Source organism: Notothenia rossii (genome assembly GCF_949606895.1).
Source record: "Notothenia rossii genome assembly, chromosome: 5".
NCBI lineage: Eukaryota > Metazoa > Chordata > Actinopteri > Perciformes > Nototheniidae > Notothenia > Notothenia rossii.
In genome coordinates, this window is record NC_136903.1 from 21,203,886 (window position 1) to 21,219,152 (window position 15,267).

General features: G+C 41.4%; 2 protein-coding genes across 4 annotated transcripts; both read left to right on the forward strand.

Annotated features, from left to right (window-relative positions):
* The first annotated feature begins 722 nt into the window (after positions 1 to 722).
* LOC307039565 (fatty acyl-CoA hydrolase precursor, medium chain-like) lies at positions 723 to 6,815 on the forward strand. Of its 3 annotated transcripts, none has more exons than XM_079681733.1 (14): positions 723 to 819; positions 1,570 to 1,761; positions 3,018 to 3,210; positions 3,296 to 3,437; positions 3,690 to 3,823; positions 3,952 to 4,105; positions 4,212 to 4,316; positions 4,407 to 4,505; positions 4,635 to 4,778; positions 4,901 to 4,978; positions 5,066 to 5,213; positions 5,312 to 5,461; positions 5,542 to 5,614; positions 5,698 to 6,815. In XM_079681733.1, the coding sequence occupies exons 2-14, from the start codon at positions 1,686 to 1,688 to the stop codon at positions 5,882 to 5,884; spliced, it is 1,683 nt and encodes a 560-aa protein (XP_079537859.1). In that variant the 5' UTR covers positions 723 to 819; positions 1,570 to 1,685; the 3' UTR covers positions 5,885 to 6,815. The 3 variants fall into 3 exon arrangements, with proteins under 3 accessions (XP_079537859.1, XP_079537858.1, XP_079537860.1); XM_079681734.1 differs by having other exon boundaries at positions 789 to 806; XM_079681732.1 differs by having other exon boundaries at positions 766 to 1,761.
* A 566-nt stretch (positions 6,816 to 7,381) lies between these two features.
* On the forward strand, positions 7,382 to 15,267 carry LOC307039566 (fatty acyl-CoA hydrolase precursor, medium chain-like). The gene is made up of 12 exons (XM_079681735.1): positions 7,382 to 7,542; positions 8,971 to 9,163; positions 9,249 to 9,390; positions 12,858 to 13,145; positions 13,252 to 13,356; positions 13,447 to 13,545; positions 13,652 to 13,795; positions 13,918 to 13,995; positions 14,083 to 14,230; positions 14,329 to 14,478; positions 14,559 to 14,631; positions 14,713 to 15,267. Exons 1-12 carry the CDS (start codon positions 7,470 to 7,472, stop codon positions 14,897 to 14,899), a joined length of 1,680 nt encoding a protein of 559 aa, XP_079537861.1. The 5' UTR covers positions 7,382 to 7,469; the 3' UTR covers positions 14,900 to 15,267.

A 15,267-nucleotide genomic window follows, 5' to 3' on the forward strand; every position in this document is an offset into this window, starting at 1 on the left:
GAGGATGCTTGCTTGGTAGCACATGTCTTCCGAGTCACTTCCTTCAGAAGCTAGACAAGAATCCTTCCTGGCATTCGGAAAACGAAGAGTGGAACAGGCTAGCAAGTGTGCAGGTGTGCGCCATATGAGAGGCCCCGCCTTACATTTTCCGCCACAGATTTGGGGAAATTGGTCCGTGCGCAAAGCATTGTGGGGATTTGAAGGACGCGAAGTCTACCCATGTGCAGCCTCGAAATTACCCCCAAACCAAGGACACGGCCTCGGTGGAATTCCAAGTATGCTGGAGATTGGAACAGTCCTTCGGCGGCACTCGATGACGTAGTATCCTTGAAATATTGGCTTGGAAGCCAGTTTCCTCGCGATTGAGAAACGGCCCCTGTCTTGTCTGTTGATTCCTGTCTCTGAGGCCGTTTCTCAATCTAGGTAGATAGACATCGTGAGGTATTTATTTTCGATACAGTTTATGAAACCATTAGAGAGTGGCACACTTGTTAGCCTGTTCCATTCTTCTTCGTTTTCCAAAGCCGTGGCTTGGAAGTATACTTGCTTCGTTTCTGAAGGAAGTGACTTGGAAGTACGCGACTACCAAGCCAGCATCCTCGCGATTGAGAATCACTCACGGCCTCTGTGTTTGCCCTCCTGTGTCTGATTGTCTGATTGTGTTCACCTGTTGCCCTTGTGTTTCTGCCTCCCCTGCCCAGCTGTGTCTTGTCCTGTGATTACCCTTCTTTGTATTTAGTCTTGTATTCCCTTGTGCTTCATGTCGGTTCATTGTTTGTTTGTTTTTCCTGTCTTCCTCAGTCACGGTCAGTTTTTCGGGTACGCTTCTTCCTTGTGCTACCGTTGTGTTCATGTCATGTTTTTTGTCATCGGCTTTTGAATAAAGCTCGCTTTTTGTTTATAGACCTTGTTTACCTTTTAGTCTGCATTTGGGTCCTACCTTTTTCCGGGATCTTTCCCGAATCCTGGCAATTTCACTAAGAACTTATTGCAAAAAATCTTGTTAGTAGTCTAGAAATACTGAGTCCAACAGTAGGCCTACCAATTGTATTAAGAACTTATTGCAAAAAATATTTTTATCTCTCATCAAAGATTGCAGAAAACATGCATTATTGTACTCTGGAGCGGAGTTTGACAGGGGATTACTCAAAAAGTACACAGTAAAAGTACTTGATTGCACTTGTTTGCACTTCTGGTAGTAGTCCAAGTAGTACTGAGTCCAACAGTATCAATTTGATGTATAACTTATTCCAAAAAATCATTTTATCTCTCCTCAAATATAGCAGAAGTGGCATGATTTTGTTCTCAGGAGCGGACTTTGAGAGAGAGTATTACTATTATTAAAAGTACTTCATTTTATTGTTGGCAGCAGTCAAACTAGGACTGAGTCAAACAGTGTCAGTTGTTTTTAAGAATTTATGGTAAAAAAAGATTTTACTCAGTGCCGCTTCTCGGCGATTACCGTAAAGACGCTATTAATCGCGCACTCAAAAAGGAAGAGCTGCTCATTTGACCAAGCAAATGCGAGAGACGGCTGAGTTGACCGCAGTCTTGTACTACACGTAATAGGTTAAGAAGAAGTGCAGGATTCCCCTGGTCAAAGTTGAAACGGCTTCTTTTGAGGTTTCATTTCCAGTCCTTCCCGCTGGCAGAGCCAAGCAGTGTGAGCCGCAGACACCACCACCATGACGTTCCGTGGAAAACAAACGTTCTTCTTTCTGACGTCTGTATTATTCCTCTTTGTTGCTGCAGATCCACATGGTAAGTGAAGTAGTTTACATATTTCTTTGCACGATAAATCCGTGGCAACACTTGTATGCAAATCTGGCTGCAAGCTAGTCTAGATAGCACGTATGGAGAAGTTGATTTTCTTTAAATGTCTTTTTAAAAGGTCTATGGCTGGAAGCTACCTGTTTGCATTTTATTACGCCTCAATCGAGTTGACCTTTCAGCCACTGACGATCGTGCCTATGTCCAAAGGTGAAACATCTCTGCCAAAGAGCAAATTAGGATAAGAGTTCATGCTGTAGTTAATATATCTTTTTTTTGCTGTCTTCATGTAATAAGATGATATTCAACTAATTGTTGCCAAGTGAGTTATATTTTTGATTTAGTTATACAAACAGCATTTCAAAGAAGATTAAAGACTGTAGACCAGGGGTGTCAAACTCAATTTAATCGCGGGCCACATCAGCATTCTGGCTGCACTCAAAGGGCCGGTTTTAACTTATGTTACTATAAATATATGTATAACATAATGTATTATATTACATTATTGCCTCTGCATTGGAGTATTATTGGATAGGGTAATAACTTCATCATTAACTACGTCTGAAAGCAGAAGTATGGGGCAAATAATTGCAAGTCTCTTCAGTGAGAATGTCACAAAATGATTTCAAAGGAAAAGCTGGAAAAAAAGTCAAACAGAATTGACATTTTCAAAAAAGGAAGTGACATTTAAAAAAAAGATCAAATTCTGAGAAAAGGGCACATTCTAAGAAAAAGGCATATTTAGAAGAAAAAAGTCAAATTTGAGATGCATTGTGGGACATGTAGTTTATGGGCAACGTGCTTCATTAAATCATCATGTAACCGTATAATAAACATATTATATTCTTTGCAAGCTCTTGTGTGGCCACAGAAAATGAAGTCACAGGCCGGATTTGTTCCCCGGACCTTGAGTTTGACACCCCTGCTGCAACAAAAACAATTTCCCAAATTGGGATCAAAAAAGTACCATCTTATCTTATCTTGGACTGTATATAAATAGACGTAGTGTCTGTGACGTCACCCATAGGGCTCAACATGGCTGAAATCAATTGGAGAGTTGTTGTATTATCTAAAACTTTACCATTTATTTGTTCCAACATAATCTAGAACCAGCCAATGAACACATGTTGCCTACATGATGGAAATATATGTGCTACTTAGCTGTAACACATGCTATTTTTCCAGGTAAGTTACACTGATACATTGCAATACATTGAGATTCTGAGTCAGTCCTAATATCCTCACAGCACCTGAAGTCCACACAAAGCTGGGAAGCCTGAGAGGTCAGACTCTGAGTGTCAAGGGGCAGGAGAATGGGGTCCATGCCTACCTGGGTATCCCATTTGCAAAACCACCTGTGGGCCCTGCTCTGAGACTGGCTGCCCCCCAGCCTGTGGAGAGATGGGAAGGAGTGAGAGACGCCACCAAGCAGCCACCCATGTAAGGCCTCCACATGCTACAGGTGTTTCATACCTTCCTTTAAAGTGATAATCAATACTCACTGAAAATCTTGTTTCATTTTCAGGTGTGTTCAATATAAAAAGTTAACCTTAGATCTGTTGGAAAAACTTGGTGGCATGGTCGTGGATTTGCCAGACATTTCAGAGGACTGCCTTTACCTCAACATTTACACTCCTGCCGACAGAACTCCCGATGCCAAGTTTCCAGTAAGTTGCTCCATGTTGTGAGTGATACCCAGTTAATTTGTTCAGGTTTGGATAAGGATTCCTTTTGAATAATCCATACTGAGTGACAATGTAGTTTTTTTTTTTTTAAACCATACCCCAAAGGGATTGATGTCACAATCTATGTTATTTAGTCATATTAAAGTCTTTGTTAATGTGGTTTATCGAGAATCTAAGTAAGAACGTGCCTTCATTGCTTGTTGAAAAGTTTAAGGGCTTACATTACCTTACCAGGTCATGGTCTGGATTCATGGTGGAGGGTTTGCTATGGGGTCAGCTTCCACGTATGATGGCTCTGTCCTGGCTGCTTACCAGGATATGGTCGTAGTTCTGATCCAGTACCGTTTGGGACTTCTGGGCTTTCTCAGGTTAAAACCACTCAAATCACTAAGAAGAGTTAGAATTACCATACTAAAATAATATCTCACTACTTTGGATTTGATGTGAAAAAGTACTTTTACTAGGTGGTGAACCATATAATTGTATGCCTTTCCAGCACTGGAGATGAGCACATGTCTGGGAACTTTGGCATGCTGGACCAGGTAGAAGCTCTGAGGTGGATCCAGCAGCACATTCACAGCTTTGGAGGAAACCCAGATGTAGTTACAATATTTGGGGAGTCTGCTGGCGGAGTGAGCGTATCTCTACTGGTAAGTATCAATCTGCAGTTGAATACAACAAAAACGACATCACAATCACTTCAAAGTTACTTCTGTCATCAGAACCTTACATTTTCTTTGTTCCTTGAATCAACAGCTCCTCTCACCGTTGTCTGATGGCCTCTTCCATCATGCCATTGCTGAGAGTGGCACTGCTGGAATGAATCTTCTTGTTGCAAATGATCCTCTACCAGTAGCACAGGTTAATTATAAGTGTGTGTAAACATTCTTCAGTGCACAACACATTTCTTTTCCTAAGTCGTTAATATGTATCCCACATATATCTCCTCAGATGGTGGCAAATATGTCTGGCTGTAGCCTCGAAAGCACACAGAAGATCGCTGATTGCATGAGAAGCGTCGACGTAAAAACTATTGAGGCTTTGGGAGAGGTGAGATATTGAATGCAAACAATATATAGATTTAATTTAGTAGGATTTATTTTTAATAGGAATATTCTGCTAGATTACGATGTTTTAAGTATTTATCTCAACTTTTACTTTTACAATTTTTTTCTTAAGGATCAAACCTTGAGAATCTCTGTAAATGTTGATGGACACTTCCTGAGAAAAACAGTGGACGAGCTGTTCCGTACACATGAACTTCTTACCTTACCATTCATGACCGGCATTAATAATGATGAAGGGGGCTGGATGCTTGCTGGTGTAAGTGCAATTGCTAAATTAGCACTGATGTTTATGTGACTGAAGAGCTTAACAATTGCCCATGAAAACATGCTAATGTGTTGTCTCTGTGCTTATCTAAAATGTGAATTGTCTTCCCTAAGTCTTTTGCTCCTCCAAACTGGACAGAGGGGATGGATAAGGAGCATTTGATGAACTCTCTGTTCCTCTTCTTCCCTAATGTAAGACAGACTGTTCTGGACATTACAATGTTACAATATACATCATGTTGAAACATCTTTGATAGATGTTTTGTTCATTTTTTCCAGCCCGAAGATGCAATTCTTAGAGAGTTAGTGTTGGAGGAATATATTGGAACGGGTGAAGATCGTGTGAAAAATAGAGACGGGTTCACCGAGCTGTTAGGGGATATGATTTTTAACATTCCTGCCATTAAGACCGCTATTGCCCACAGAGGTATTTATCATGCAAATATTTTGAGGAACCATTGTTAAATATTTCTTGCCATACATTTTTAAAAACTAAATATCTCATGTCCAATCCTTTATTAATAGATGCAGGTGCTGATGTATACCTGTATGAGTACCAGTATCCTCCACAAAGCCTGAAGTCAAGAAGGCCAAGCTTTGTTGGGAGTGACCACGGAGATGAGATCTTTACAGTTCTCGGATTGTGCTTTTCAACTACCAATGTCACATTACCCGGTAAGTGAAATATATAAATCACAATTGTAATAGATCACCAGAGATCTCCAAAGTGTTTTAACAGATTATCCCAATTTTAGAGCCATGCACTGAGGAGGAGGAACAGCTTAGCAGAAAAATGATGAGCTACTGGAGCAACTTTGCTCGCACAGGGTAGGAATTTACCTTTGTTACAAGATAATACACACATGGAGATAAGACTGTTTTTATAACTGTGATTGTGTGTGTTTGTTAAGGTCTCCTAATGGGGAGGGGCTGGCCCACTGGCCAAAGTACGGCACAGGAGAAGAATACTTGTCAATTGATTTAAAGGAGCAGGTAGCTGGCCAGCACCTAAGGGAGAAGCGGTTTGTCTTCCTGACTCAGACTCTCCCAGAAAAGATCCGACAACACAAAGAGAAGATGGAGCGCAACAAGCTGTAGAACAGTCTCCGGCACCTCTCAATTTGGGAAATGTTTGTGTTGCAGTGGCATAAAAAGACATGGCATACAATAAAAATTAAAAGACAAGACTAACAAGACTCATCTGGGATTTGAAACTACACATTCCTGAGTTAAATCCTCATCATGTACCAGTATGTTTCATGTGAACAATCAGGGGGCACTATGTGATTCAAATGTATATTGTTATAATATGGGAATCAAATTGATTACCTGTTTATTATACATATGGAGTCGCTAAACCGAGTTCTGGGAAAAGATGTACGTTGTGATTATGTTATTGTAAGACTTTTTTGGCTTCTCAACCCAGTACATAAATATATTAAAAGAAAAAACATTATAACTACATGCCTAAATATTGTGGGTCATGTGCTACTGCAGAGCATTTGGAGCACTGAGAACTACAGTGTTGAGTCAATTTGAAAGTTACAGGAGTTCTCTTTCAGTATAAACGTTTTGGATTTGGATAATCATGTTGCAAGAACGGTTTTATTGTTCTACTTCTAGTGGTTGAAAAGACAGTTGATTATTACGATATGCAGGGAGTTCATGAGAGGTGAAGCATTATGCAATAAGTATGCTAAGTCAGCTGTGTAAACTAATCACATTTTTTTCAAACTTTTATTTGTGTTTTTTATTTTACAAAATGTTTTGGAATGTTGCAAGCATTGCACTCTTCTCATACATTCAATTAGTGCAAAAAGATTGTTAGGAGAAACAATGTTAACATCTATAAAACTGTTCAAAGTGCTCACAGTGTAATGTTCATAAAAGGGGTAAAAAAAAAAGGACAAATACAACAACAAACAAGACAGAAATAAAATACATAATACAAGGAGATATGTAAGGTTCTGTTTCAGTTCGGATCAGTGGGGAATTGTTTCAGAATATGAAATAAACATTGAGCTTTGGATCCTTTTTGTATTTTTAAGGATTTCAGGTACCATTGAAACTCATTTAAGAAAACAATCAGTTTGGGGGATGACTTCAGGATTCGATTCTTGTGAATAAAAAATGTGGCAAGACATAAAATAACATTAGAGCAGAGTTCATCGCCTTTCTTTTGCAAGGTCATACCAAATATCACATTAAAGGTGCAATAGTGATTCTATGGATTCAGTTATGTGAGAGCGCCATCTGTGGCTTGTGTGAGACATTGCACTGTAGTGTAAACAACATTTCTGTACTTATACTCATGCAAGGTTAAAATGACAGTTTTAGATACAGTAAGTGTGTATAAGCCTAGCTCAAACATGAACAGACTAGCGTAGTATCATGTTATAGCTTAACAGAAAGAAGGATGTGAAATATCCTATACGAGAAAATGCTTGGAGTTACTATGGCCTGTTTAACCGTCCGGAAAGTCTTGTTGATGTCTTTTTGTTGATGTAAATGACCAATTGCTTTGATATAAAAGCGACAGAGTCACGCCTTGTGTTGCACGTCATAGGTTAATAAGTGCAGGATTCAACTTGTCAAAGTTGAGACATATTCTTTTGAGGTTTCATTAACGGTTTGCAAGTCCTTCCTGTTTGCAGAATCAAGCAGTGTGTAACCAGCAGAGACCATGTTCCGTGCAAAACAAACTTTCTTCTTTCTGACGTGTGTTTTATTCCTCTATGTTGCTGCAAATCCACATGGTAAGTGAAGTAGATTCCTTATTTCTTTGCACGATAAAGTCCCTGGCAACACTTGTATGCAGATCTGGCTGCAAGGTAGTCTAGATAGCAGGTAGGCCTAATGGAGAAGTTGATTTTCTTTAAATATCTTTTAAAAGGTCTATGACTGGAAGCTACCTGTTTGCATTTCTTACGCCTCAATCGAGTTGACCTTTCAGCTACTGACGATCGTGCCCGAGAGCCCTATGTCCAAAGGTGAAACATCTCTGCCAAAGAGCAAATTAGGATAAGAGTTCATGCTGTAGTTAATATTTCTTTTTTTTGCTGTCTTCATGTAATGCAATATAAGATGATATTCAACTAATTGTTGCCAAAGTGAGTTCTATTTTTGATTTAGTTATACAAACAACATGGCAAAGAAGATTAAAGACTGTAGACCGGGGGTATCAAACTCAATTTAATCGCGGGCCACATCAGCATTATGGTTGCACTCAAAGGGCTGGTTTTAACTTATGTATAAATATATGTATAACATAATGTATTATATTACATTATTGCCTCTGCATTGGAGTATTATTGGATAGGGTAATAACTTCATAATTAACTACGTCTGAAAGCAGAAGTATGGGGCAAATAATTGCAAGTCTCTTCAGTAAGAATGTCACAAAATGATTTCAAAAGAAAAGCTGGAAAAAGAGTCAAAAACAGAAGTGACATTAAAAAAAAGGAAGTGACATTTAAAAAAAACTAACATTTAAAAAAAGAGTCAAATTCTGAGAAAAGGCCACATTCTAAGAAAAAGGCATATTTAGAAGAAAAAAAGTCAAATTCTGAGAGAAAAGTCCAATTTGAGATGCATTGTGGGACATGTAGTTTATGGGCAACGTGCTTCATTAAATCATCATGTAACCATATAATAAACATATTATATTCTTTGCAAGCTCTTGTGGGGCCACAGAAAATGAAGTCACAGGCCGGATTTGATCCCCGGACCTTGAGTTTGATACCCCTGCTGCAACAAAAACAATTTCCCAAATTGGGATCAAAATCAATCAATCAATCAATGTTTATTTATATAGCCCAATATCACAAATGTTACATTTGTCTCAGTGGACTTCACAGTTTGTACAGAATATCAGTATGACAATACTGACAAAAAAGTACCATCTTATCTTATCTTATCTTAGACTGTATATAAATGGAAGTAGTGTCCGTGACGTCACCCATAGGGCTCAACATGACTGAAATCAATTGGAGAGTTTTTGTATTATCTAAAACTTTACCATTTATTTGTTCCAACATAATCTAGAACCAGCCAATGAACACATGTTGCCTACATGATGGAAATATATGTGCTACTTAGCTGTAACACATGCTATTTTTCCAGGTAAGTTACACTGATACATTGCAATACATTGAGATTCTGAGTCAGTCCTAATATCCTCACAGCACCTGAAGTCCACACAAAGCTGGGAAGCCTGAGAGGTCAGACTCTGAGTGTCAAGGGGCAGGAGAATGGGGTCCACGCCTACCTGGGTATCCCATTTGCAAAGCCACCTGTGGGCCATGCTCTGAGACTGGCTGCCCCCCAGCCTGTGGAGGGATGGGAAGGAGTGAGAGACGCCACCAAGCAGCCCCCCATGTAAGGCCTCCACATTCTACAGGTGTTGCATACCTTCCTTTAAAATGATATTCAATACTCACTGAAAATCTTGTTTCTTTTTCAGGTGTGTTCAATATAAAAAGTTAACCTTAGATCTGTTGGAAAAACTTGGTGGCATGGTCGTGGATTTGCCAGACATTTCAGAGGACTGCCTTTACCTCAACATTTACACTCCTGCCGACAGAACTCCCGATGCCAAGCTTCCAGTAAGTTGCTCCATGTCGTGAGTGATACCCAGTTAATTTGTTCAGGTTTGGATAAGGATTCCTTTTGAATAATCCATACTGAGTGACAATGTAGGTTTTTTTAAAACCATACTATTACTATTACTATTACATTGCATTTAGCTGACGCTTTTATCCAAAGCGACTTACAATAAGTGCATTCGACCAGGAAGATACAACCTTGAAAAAAACAGAATTATATAAGTACATCAGGTTTCATAGAGCCAAACATTTCAAGTGTTACTCCACTGGCTTTAGATAAGCCAGCCCTTTATTAGTATATAAGTGCTTTGTTAGTAATTCTATCGCTCGAAGTGGAGTCGAAAGAGATGAGTTTTCAGTCTGCGCTGGAAGATGTGCAAGCTATCTGCTGTCCTGATGTCAATGGGGAGCTCATTCCACCATTTTGGAGCCAGGATAGCAAACCCACAAGTTTTTGCTGATGGGAACTTGGGTCCCCCTCGCAGTGCGGGTGCTGCGAGCTGTTTTGCCGATGCAGAGCGGAGTGCACGTGCTGGGGTGTACGGTCTAACCATGTCCTGGATGTAGGCAGGGCCAGATCCATTCGCAGCATGGCACGCAAGTACCAGTGTGTTGAAGTGGATTCTAGCAGTTACCGGAAGCCAGTGAAGGGAGCGGAGGAGCGGCGTGGTGTGGGAGAATTTTGGAAGGTTGAAGACCAGACGAGCCGCTGCATTCTGGATGAGCTGCAGAGGTCGGATGGCACATGCAGGTAGACCAGCCAGGAGAGAGTTGCAGTAGTCTAGACGTGAGATAACGAGAGCCTGGACCAGAACCTGCGCTGATTTCTGGGTCAGCTGGGGACGTATCCTCCAGATGTTGTAAAGTGTGTATCTGCAGCAGTGGGTTGTAGCAGCGATGTTTCCAGTGAAGGACAGTTTGTTATCCAGGATCACACCCAGATTCCTTGCAGTCTGAGTCGGGGAAACAACAGAGGTGCCGATGTTGTTTGTTAGGTGAAGAGTGGGACAATCTTTTCCCAGAAGGAAAAGCAGTTCAGTCTTCTCAAGGTTGAGCTTGAGGTGATGAGCAGACATCCACTGAGAGATGTCTGCTAGGCAAGCAGAGATGCGTGCAACAACCTGGGTCTCTGAGCGGAGAAAGGACAGAATTAGTTGGGTGTCGTCAGCGTAGCAGTGGTATGAAAAACCATGCGGGCTAATGACAGACCTGAGCGAGTTTGTGTACAAGGAGAAGAGGAGGGGACCAAGAACAGAGCCCTGAGGGACCCCTGTAGTTAATTGACAAGGGTCGGACTCGGACCCTCTCCAAGTTATCCTGTAGGTACGGTCTTTGAGGTATGAGGTGAGGAGGGAAAGTGCAGTGCCTGAAACTCCAAGTTCTTGGAGAGTGCGAAGGAGGATCTGATGGTTCACCGTGTCGAATGCAGCAGACAGGTCCAGAAGGATGATGACAGAGGAGAGGGATGCTGCTTTAGCAGTGTGCAGTTCCTCAGAGACAGCAAGGAGAGCAGTTTCTGTTGAGTGACCTGCCTTGAAACCAGACTGGTGCGGATCCAGAAGGTTGTTCTGATGGAGATAACAGGAGAGTTGTTTAAAGACAGCGCGTTCAAGTGTTTTAGACAGGAACGGGAGGAGAGAGACAGGCCTGTAGTTTATAACATCAGACGGGTTGAGAGTGGGTTTCTTTAGGAGAGGGTTTACTCTTGCCTCCTTGAGACTGTTTGGAAAGTGACCAGAAGTTAGAGAAGTGTTGATGAAATGGGTGAGAAACGGTAGAATATCAGGAGCGATAGTCTGAAGGAGGTTTGAAGGGATAGGGTCCAGAGTACAGGTGGTAGGACGGGCAGAGGTAACGAGGGTAAGAACCTCACTTGGAGAGAGAGGGGAGAAGGAGGTCAGTGTGTGGGTGACAGGTGGGTCTGGTGACCCAGCGGTGAGTAAAGGTGAGTCAGAAAAAGAAGAGCGAATATCATCAACCTTTTTTTCAAAGTGGTTAACAAAGTCGCTTGACAGAAGGGAGGAGGGGTGAGGGGCTTTGGGGAGGTCCAAGAGGGTGGAGAAGATATAAAATAGTTTTTTGGGATTGGAATAGGAAGATTGGATCTTATCTTGAAAGAAAGTGCTTTTTGCCTGAGAGATGGAAGCAGAGAAAGAGGAGAGGAGAGCCTGATAGGTTAGGAGGTCGTCATGGTGTTTGGATTTCCACCATTTCCGCTCTGCTGCCCTAAGGATGGTTCTATTAGCACGCAGTGCGTCATTTAGCCAGGGAGCAGGAGGGGACTGACGAGCCTGCCGAGATGTGAGAGGACAGAGAGAGTCCAGAGAGGATGAGAGAGTAGAGAGGAGAGTTTCTGCAGCAGAGTTTGGAGCCAGGAGTTGGAACGAGTCAGAGGAAGGGAGGGCTGAGAGCACCAATGAGGCAAAGGTAGAGGGGGAGAGGGAACGAAGGTTGCGGCGGACAGGTGCAGAATTAGAAGAGATTAGTTTGTTATGCTTGGAAAGGGGTAGAGAGAATGAAATGAAGAAGTGATCGGATGTGTGGAGCGGGTTTACAGAGAGGTTAGAAGTAGTGCAGTTCCTTGAGAATATGAGATCAAGGACATTGCCAGCGTTATGAGTTGGTGGGGATGGAGACAGTGAGAAAGCAAAGGTGGTTAACAGAGATGTTAGTTAGTCTATCTTCCCTGTCTGGAGGTTGAATTCCCCGAGAAGTACAGCGGGAGGGCCAGTTTCAGGGATGTGTGAGAGAGAATTATCTAACTCCTCCAAGAAGTCCCCCAAGGCGCCTGGTGGACGGTAGAGAACAACAATGGTTAATTGTATAGTATGGGTTACTGTGACGGCATGGAATTCAAAGGTGAAAGGAGTGAAGTTAGGTAGCTTGAAGAGGGAAAAGCTCCAGTTGGGAGAGAGCAGGAGACCTGTGCCACCTCCTCTGCCAGAGGGTCTGGGTGTATGGGAGAAGGAATATGCTGTGGAGAGAGCTGCTGGGGTGGATGTGTTAGATGGAGTGATCCAGGTCTCCGTGAGAGCAAAGAAATCCAGAGACTGCAGGGAAGCGTAGCCAGAGATGAAGTCAGCCTTAGGAACAGCTGACTGGCAGTTCCACAGGCCACCTGCAACTAGCTGTTGGATCTCAGTGGAGCATGTGGGATAGACAAGAGCAGGCCGGTTATATCGATTAGGAGATACACGGGGCCAGTGATAATTGCGAGAGGACACAAGAACAGGAATGGAGAAAATACACATGATTATAGCATGATGAGCTAGAAAACCAAAGAGAATTGAATAAAACAAAAGAAAACACCAGCGATACTTAGCTCAATCAAAGTAGGGATTGATGTCACAATCTGTGTTATTATATTTAGTCATATTAACTTTGTTAATGTGGTTTATCGAGAATCTAAGTAAGAATGTGCCTTCATTGCTTGTTGAAAAGTTTAAGGGCTTACATTACCTTACCAGGTCATGGTCTGGATTCATGGTGGAGGGTTTGCTATGGGGTCAGCTTCCACGTATGATGGCTCCGCCCTGGCTGCTTACCAGGATATGGTCGTAGTTCTGATCCAGTACCGTTTGGGACTTCTGGGCTTTCTCAGCACTGGAGATGAGCACATGTCTGGGAACTTTGGCATGCTGGACCAGGTAGAAGCTCTGAGGTGGATCCAGCAGCACATTCACAACTTTGGAGGAAACCCAGATGTAGTTACAATATTTGGGGAGTCTGCTGGCGGAGTGAGCGTATCTCTACTGGTAAGTATCAATCTGCAGTTGAATACAACAAAAACGTCATCACAATCACTTCAAAGTTACTTCTGTCATCAGAACCTTACATTTTCTTTGTTCCTTGAATCAACAGCTCCTCTCACCGTTGTCTGATGGCCTCTTCCATCATGCCATTGCTGAGAGTGGCACTGCTGGAATGGATCTTCTTGTTGCAAATGATCCTCTACCAGTAGCACAGGTTAATTATAAGTGTGTGTAAACATTCTTCAGTGCACAACACATTTCTTTTCCTAAGTCGTTAATATGTATCCCACATATATCTCCTCAGATGGTGGCAAATATGTCTGGCTGTAGCCTCGAAAGCACACAGAAGATCGCTGATTGCATGAGAATCGTCGACATAACAACTATTGAGGCTTTGGGAGAGGTGAGATATTGAATGCAAATAATTTTTAATAGGAATATTCTGCTAGATTTCCATGATGTTTTAAGTATTTATCTCAACTTTTACTTTTACAATTTTTTTTCTTAAGGATCAAACCTTGAGAATCTCTGTAAATGTTGATGGACACTTCCTGAGAAAAACAGTGGACGAGCTGTTCCGTACACATGAACTTCTTACCGTACCGTTCATGACCGGCATTAATAATGATGAAGGGGGCTGGATGCTTGCTGGTGTAAGTGCATTTGCTAAATTAGCACTGATGTTTATGTGACTGAAGAGCTTAACAATTGCCCATGAAAACATGCTAATGTGTTGTCTCTGTGCTTATTTAAAATGTGAATTGTCTTCCCTAAGTATTTTGCTCCTCCAAACTGGACAGAGGGGATGGATAAGGAGCATTTGATGAACTCTCTGTTCCTCTTCTTCCCTAATGTAAGACAGACTGTTCTGGACATTACAATGTTACAATATACATCATGTTGAAACATCTTTGATAGATGTTTTGTTCATTTTTTCCAGCCCGAAGATGCAATTCTTAGAGAGTTAGTGTTGGAGGAATATATTGGAACGGGTGAAGATCGTGTGAAAAATAGAGACGGGTTCACCGAGCTGTTAGGGGATATGATTTTTAACATTCCTGCCATTAAGACCGCTATTGCCCACAGAGGTATTTATCATGCAAATATTTTGAGGAACCATTGTTAAATATTTCTTGCCATACATTTAAAAAAACTAAATATCTCATGTCCAATCCTTTATTAATAGATGCAGGTGCTGATGTATACCTGTATGAGTACCAGTATCCTCCACAAAGCCTGAAGTCAAGAAGGCCAAGCTTTGTTGGGAGTGACCACGGAGATGAGATCTTTACAGTTCTCGGATTGTGCTTTACAACTACCCATGTCACATTACCCGGTAAGTGAAATATACAAATCACTATTTTAATAGATCACCAGAGATCTGCAAGTTGTTTTAACAGATTATCCCAATTTTAGCGCCATGCACTGAGGAGGAGGAACAGCTTAGCAGAAAAATGATGAGCTACTGGAGCAACTTTGCTCGCACAGGGTAGGAATTTACCTTTGTTACAAGATAATACACACATGGAGATAAGACTGTTTTTATAACTGATTGTGTGTGTTTGTTAAGGTCTCCTAATGGGGATGGGCTGGCCCACTGGCCAAAGTACGGCACAGGAGAAGAATACTTGTCAATTGATTTAAAGGAGCAGGTAGCTGGCCAGCACCTAAGGGAGAAGCGGTTTGTCTTCCTGACTCAGACTCTCCCAGAAAAGATCCGACAACACAAAGAGAAGATGGAGCGCAATGAGCTGTAGAACAGTCTCCGTCACCTTTCTCCTCTCCATCATTTTCTGATTCAGTGATTCCATTGTTAAAAAGTCAGTCAAAAGGCATTGCATAATATTCATTAATACAATCAACATTTTTCTGGTGATCTGTGGCAATCTGCATTTTAATAAACTTGGGAAGGAGATCCTCAATTTTGTTTTACAAATTACACAATTTAACTAAAATGTTTAATGTTGGGTAATAACCTTTTATTTTAGATAGTTTAAGGCAATACTTCTTTAAAATCTAGAAGCTTGAAAATAAATGCCTCCTTAATTAGTGGGATACTTCTAGTCTGTGAAATATACTTAATAATCTGGATTCCACTATCAAATAAAAATCTTCTGAAACTGCA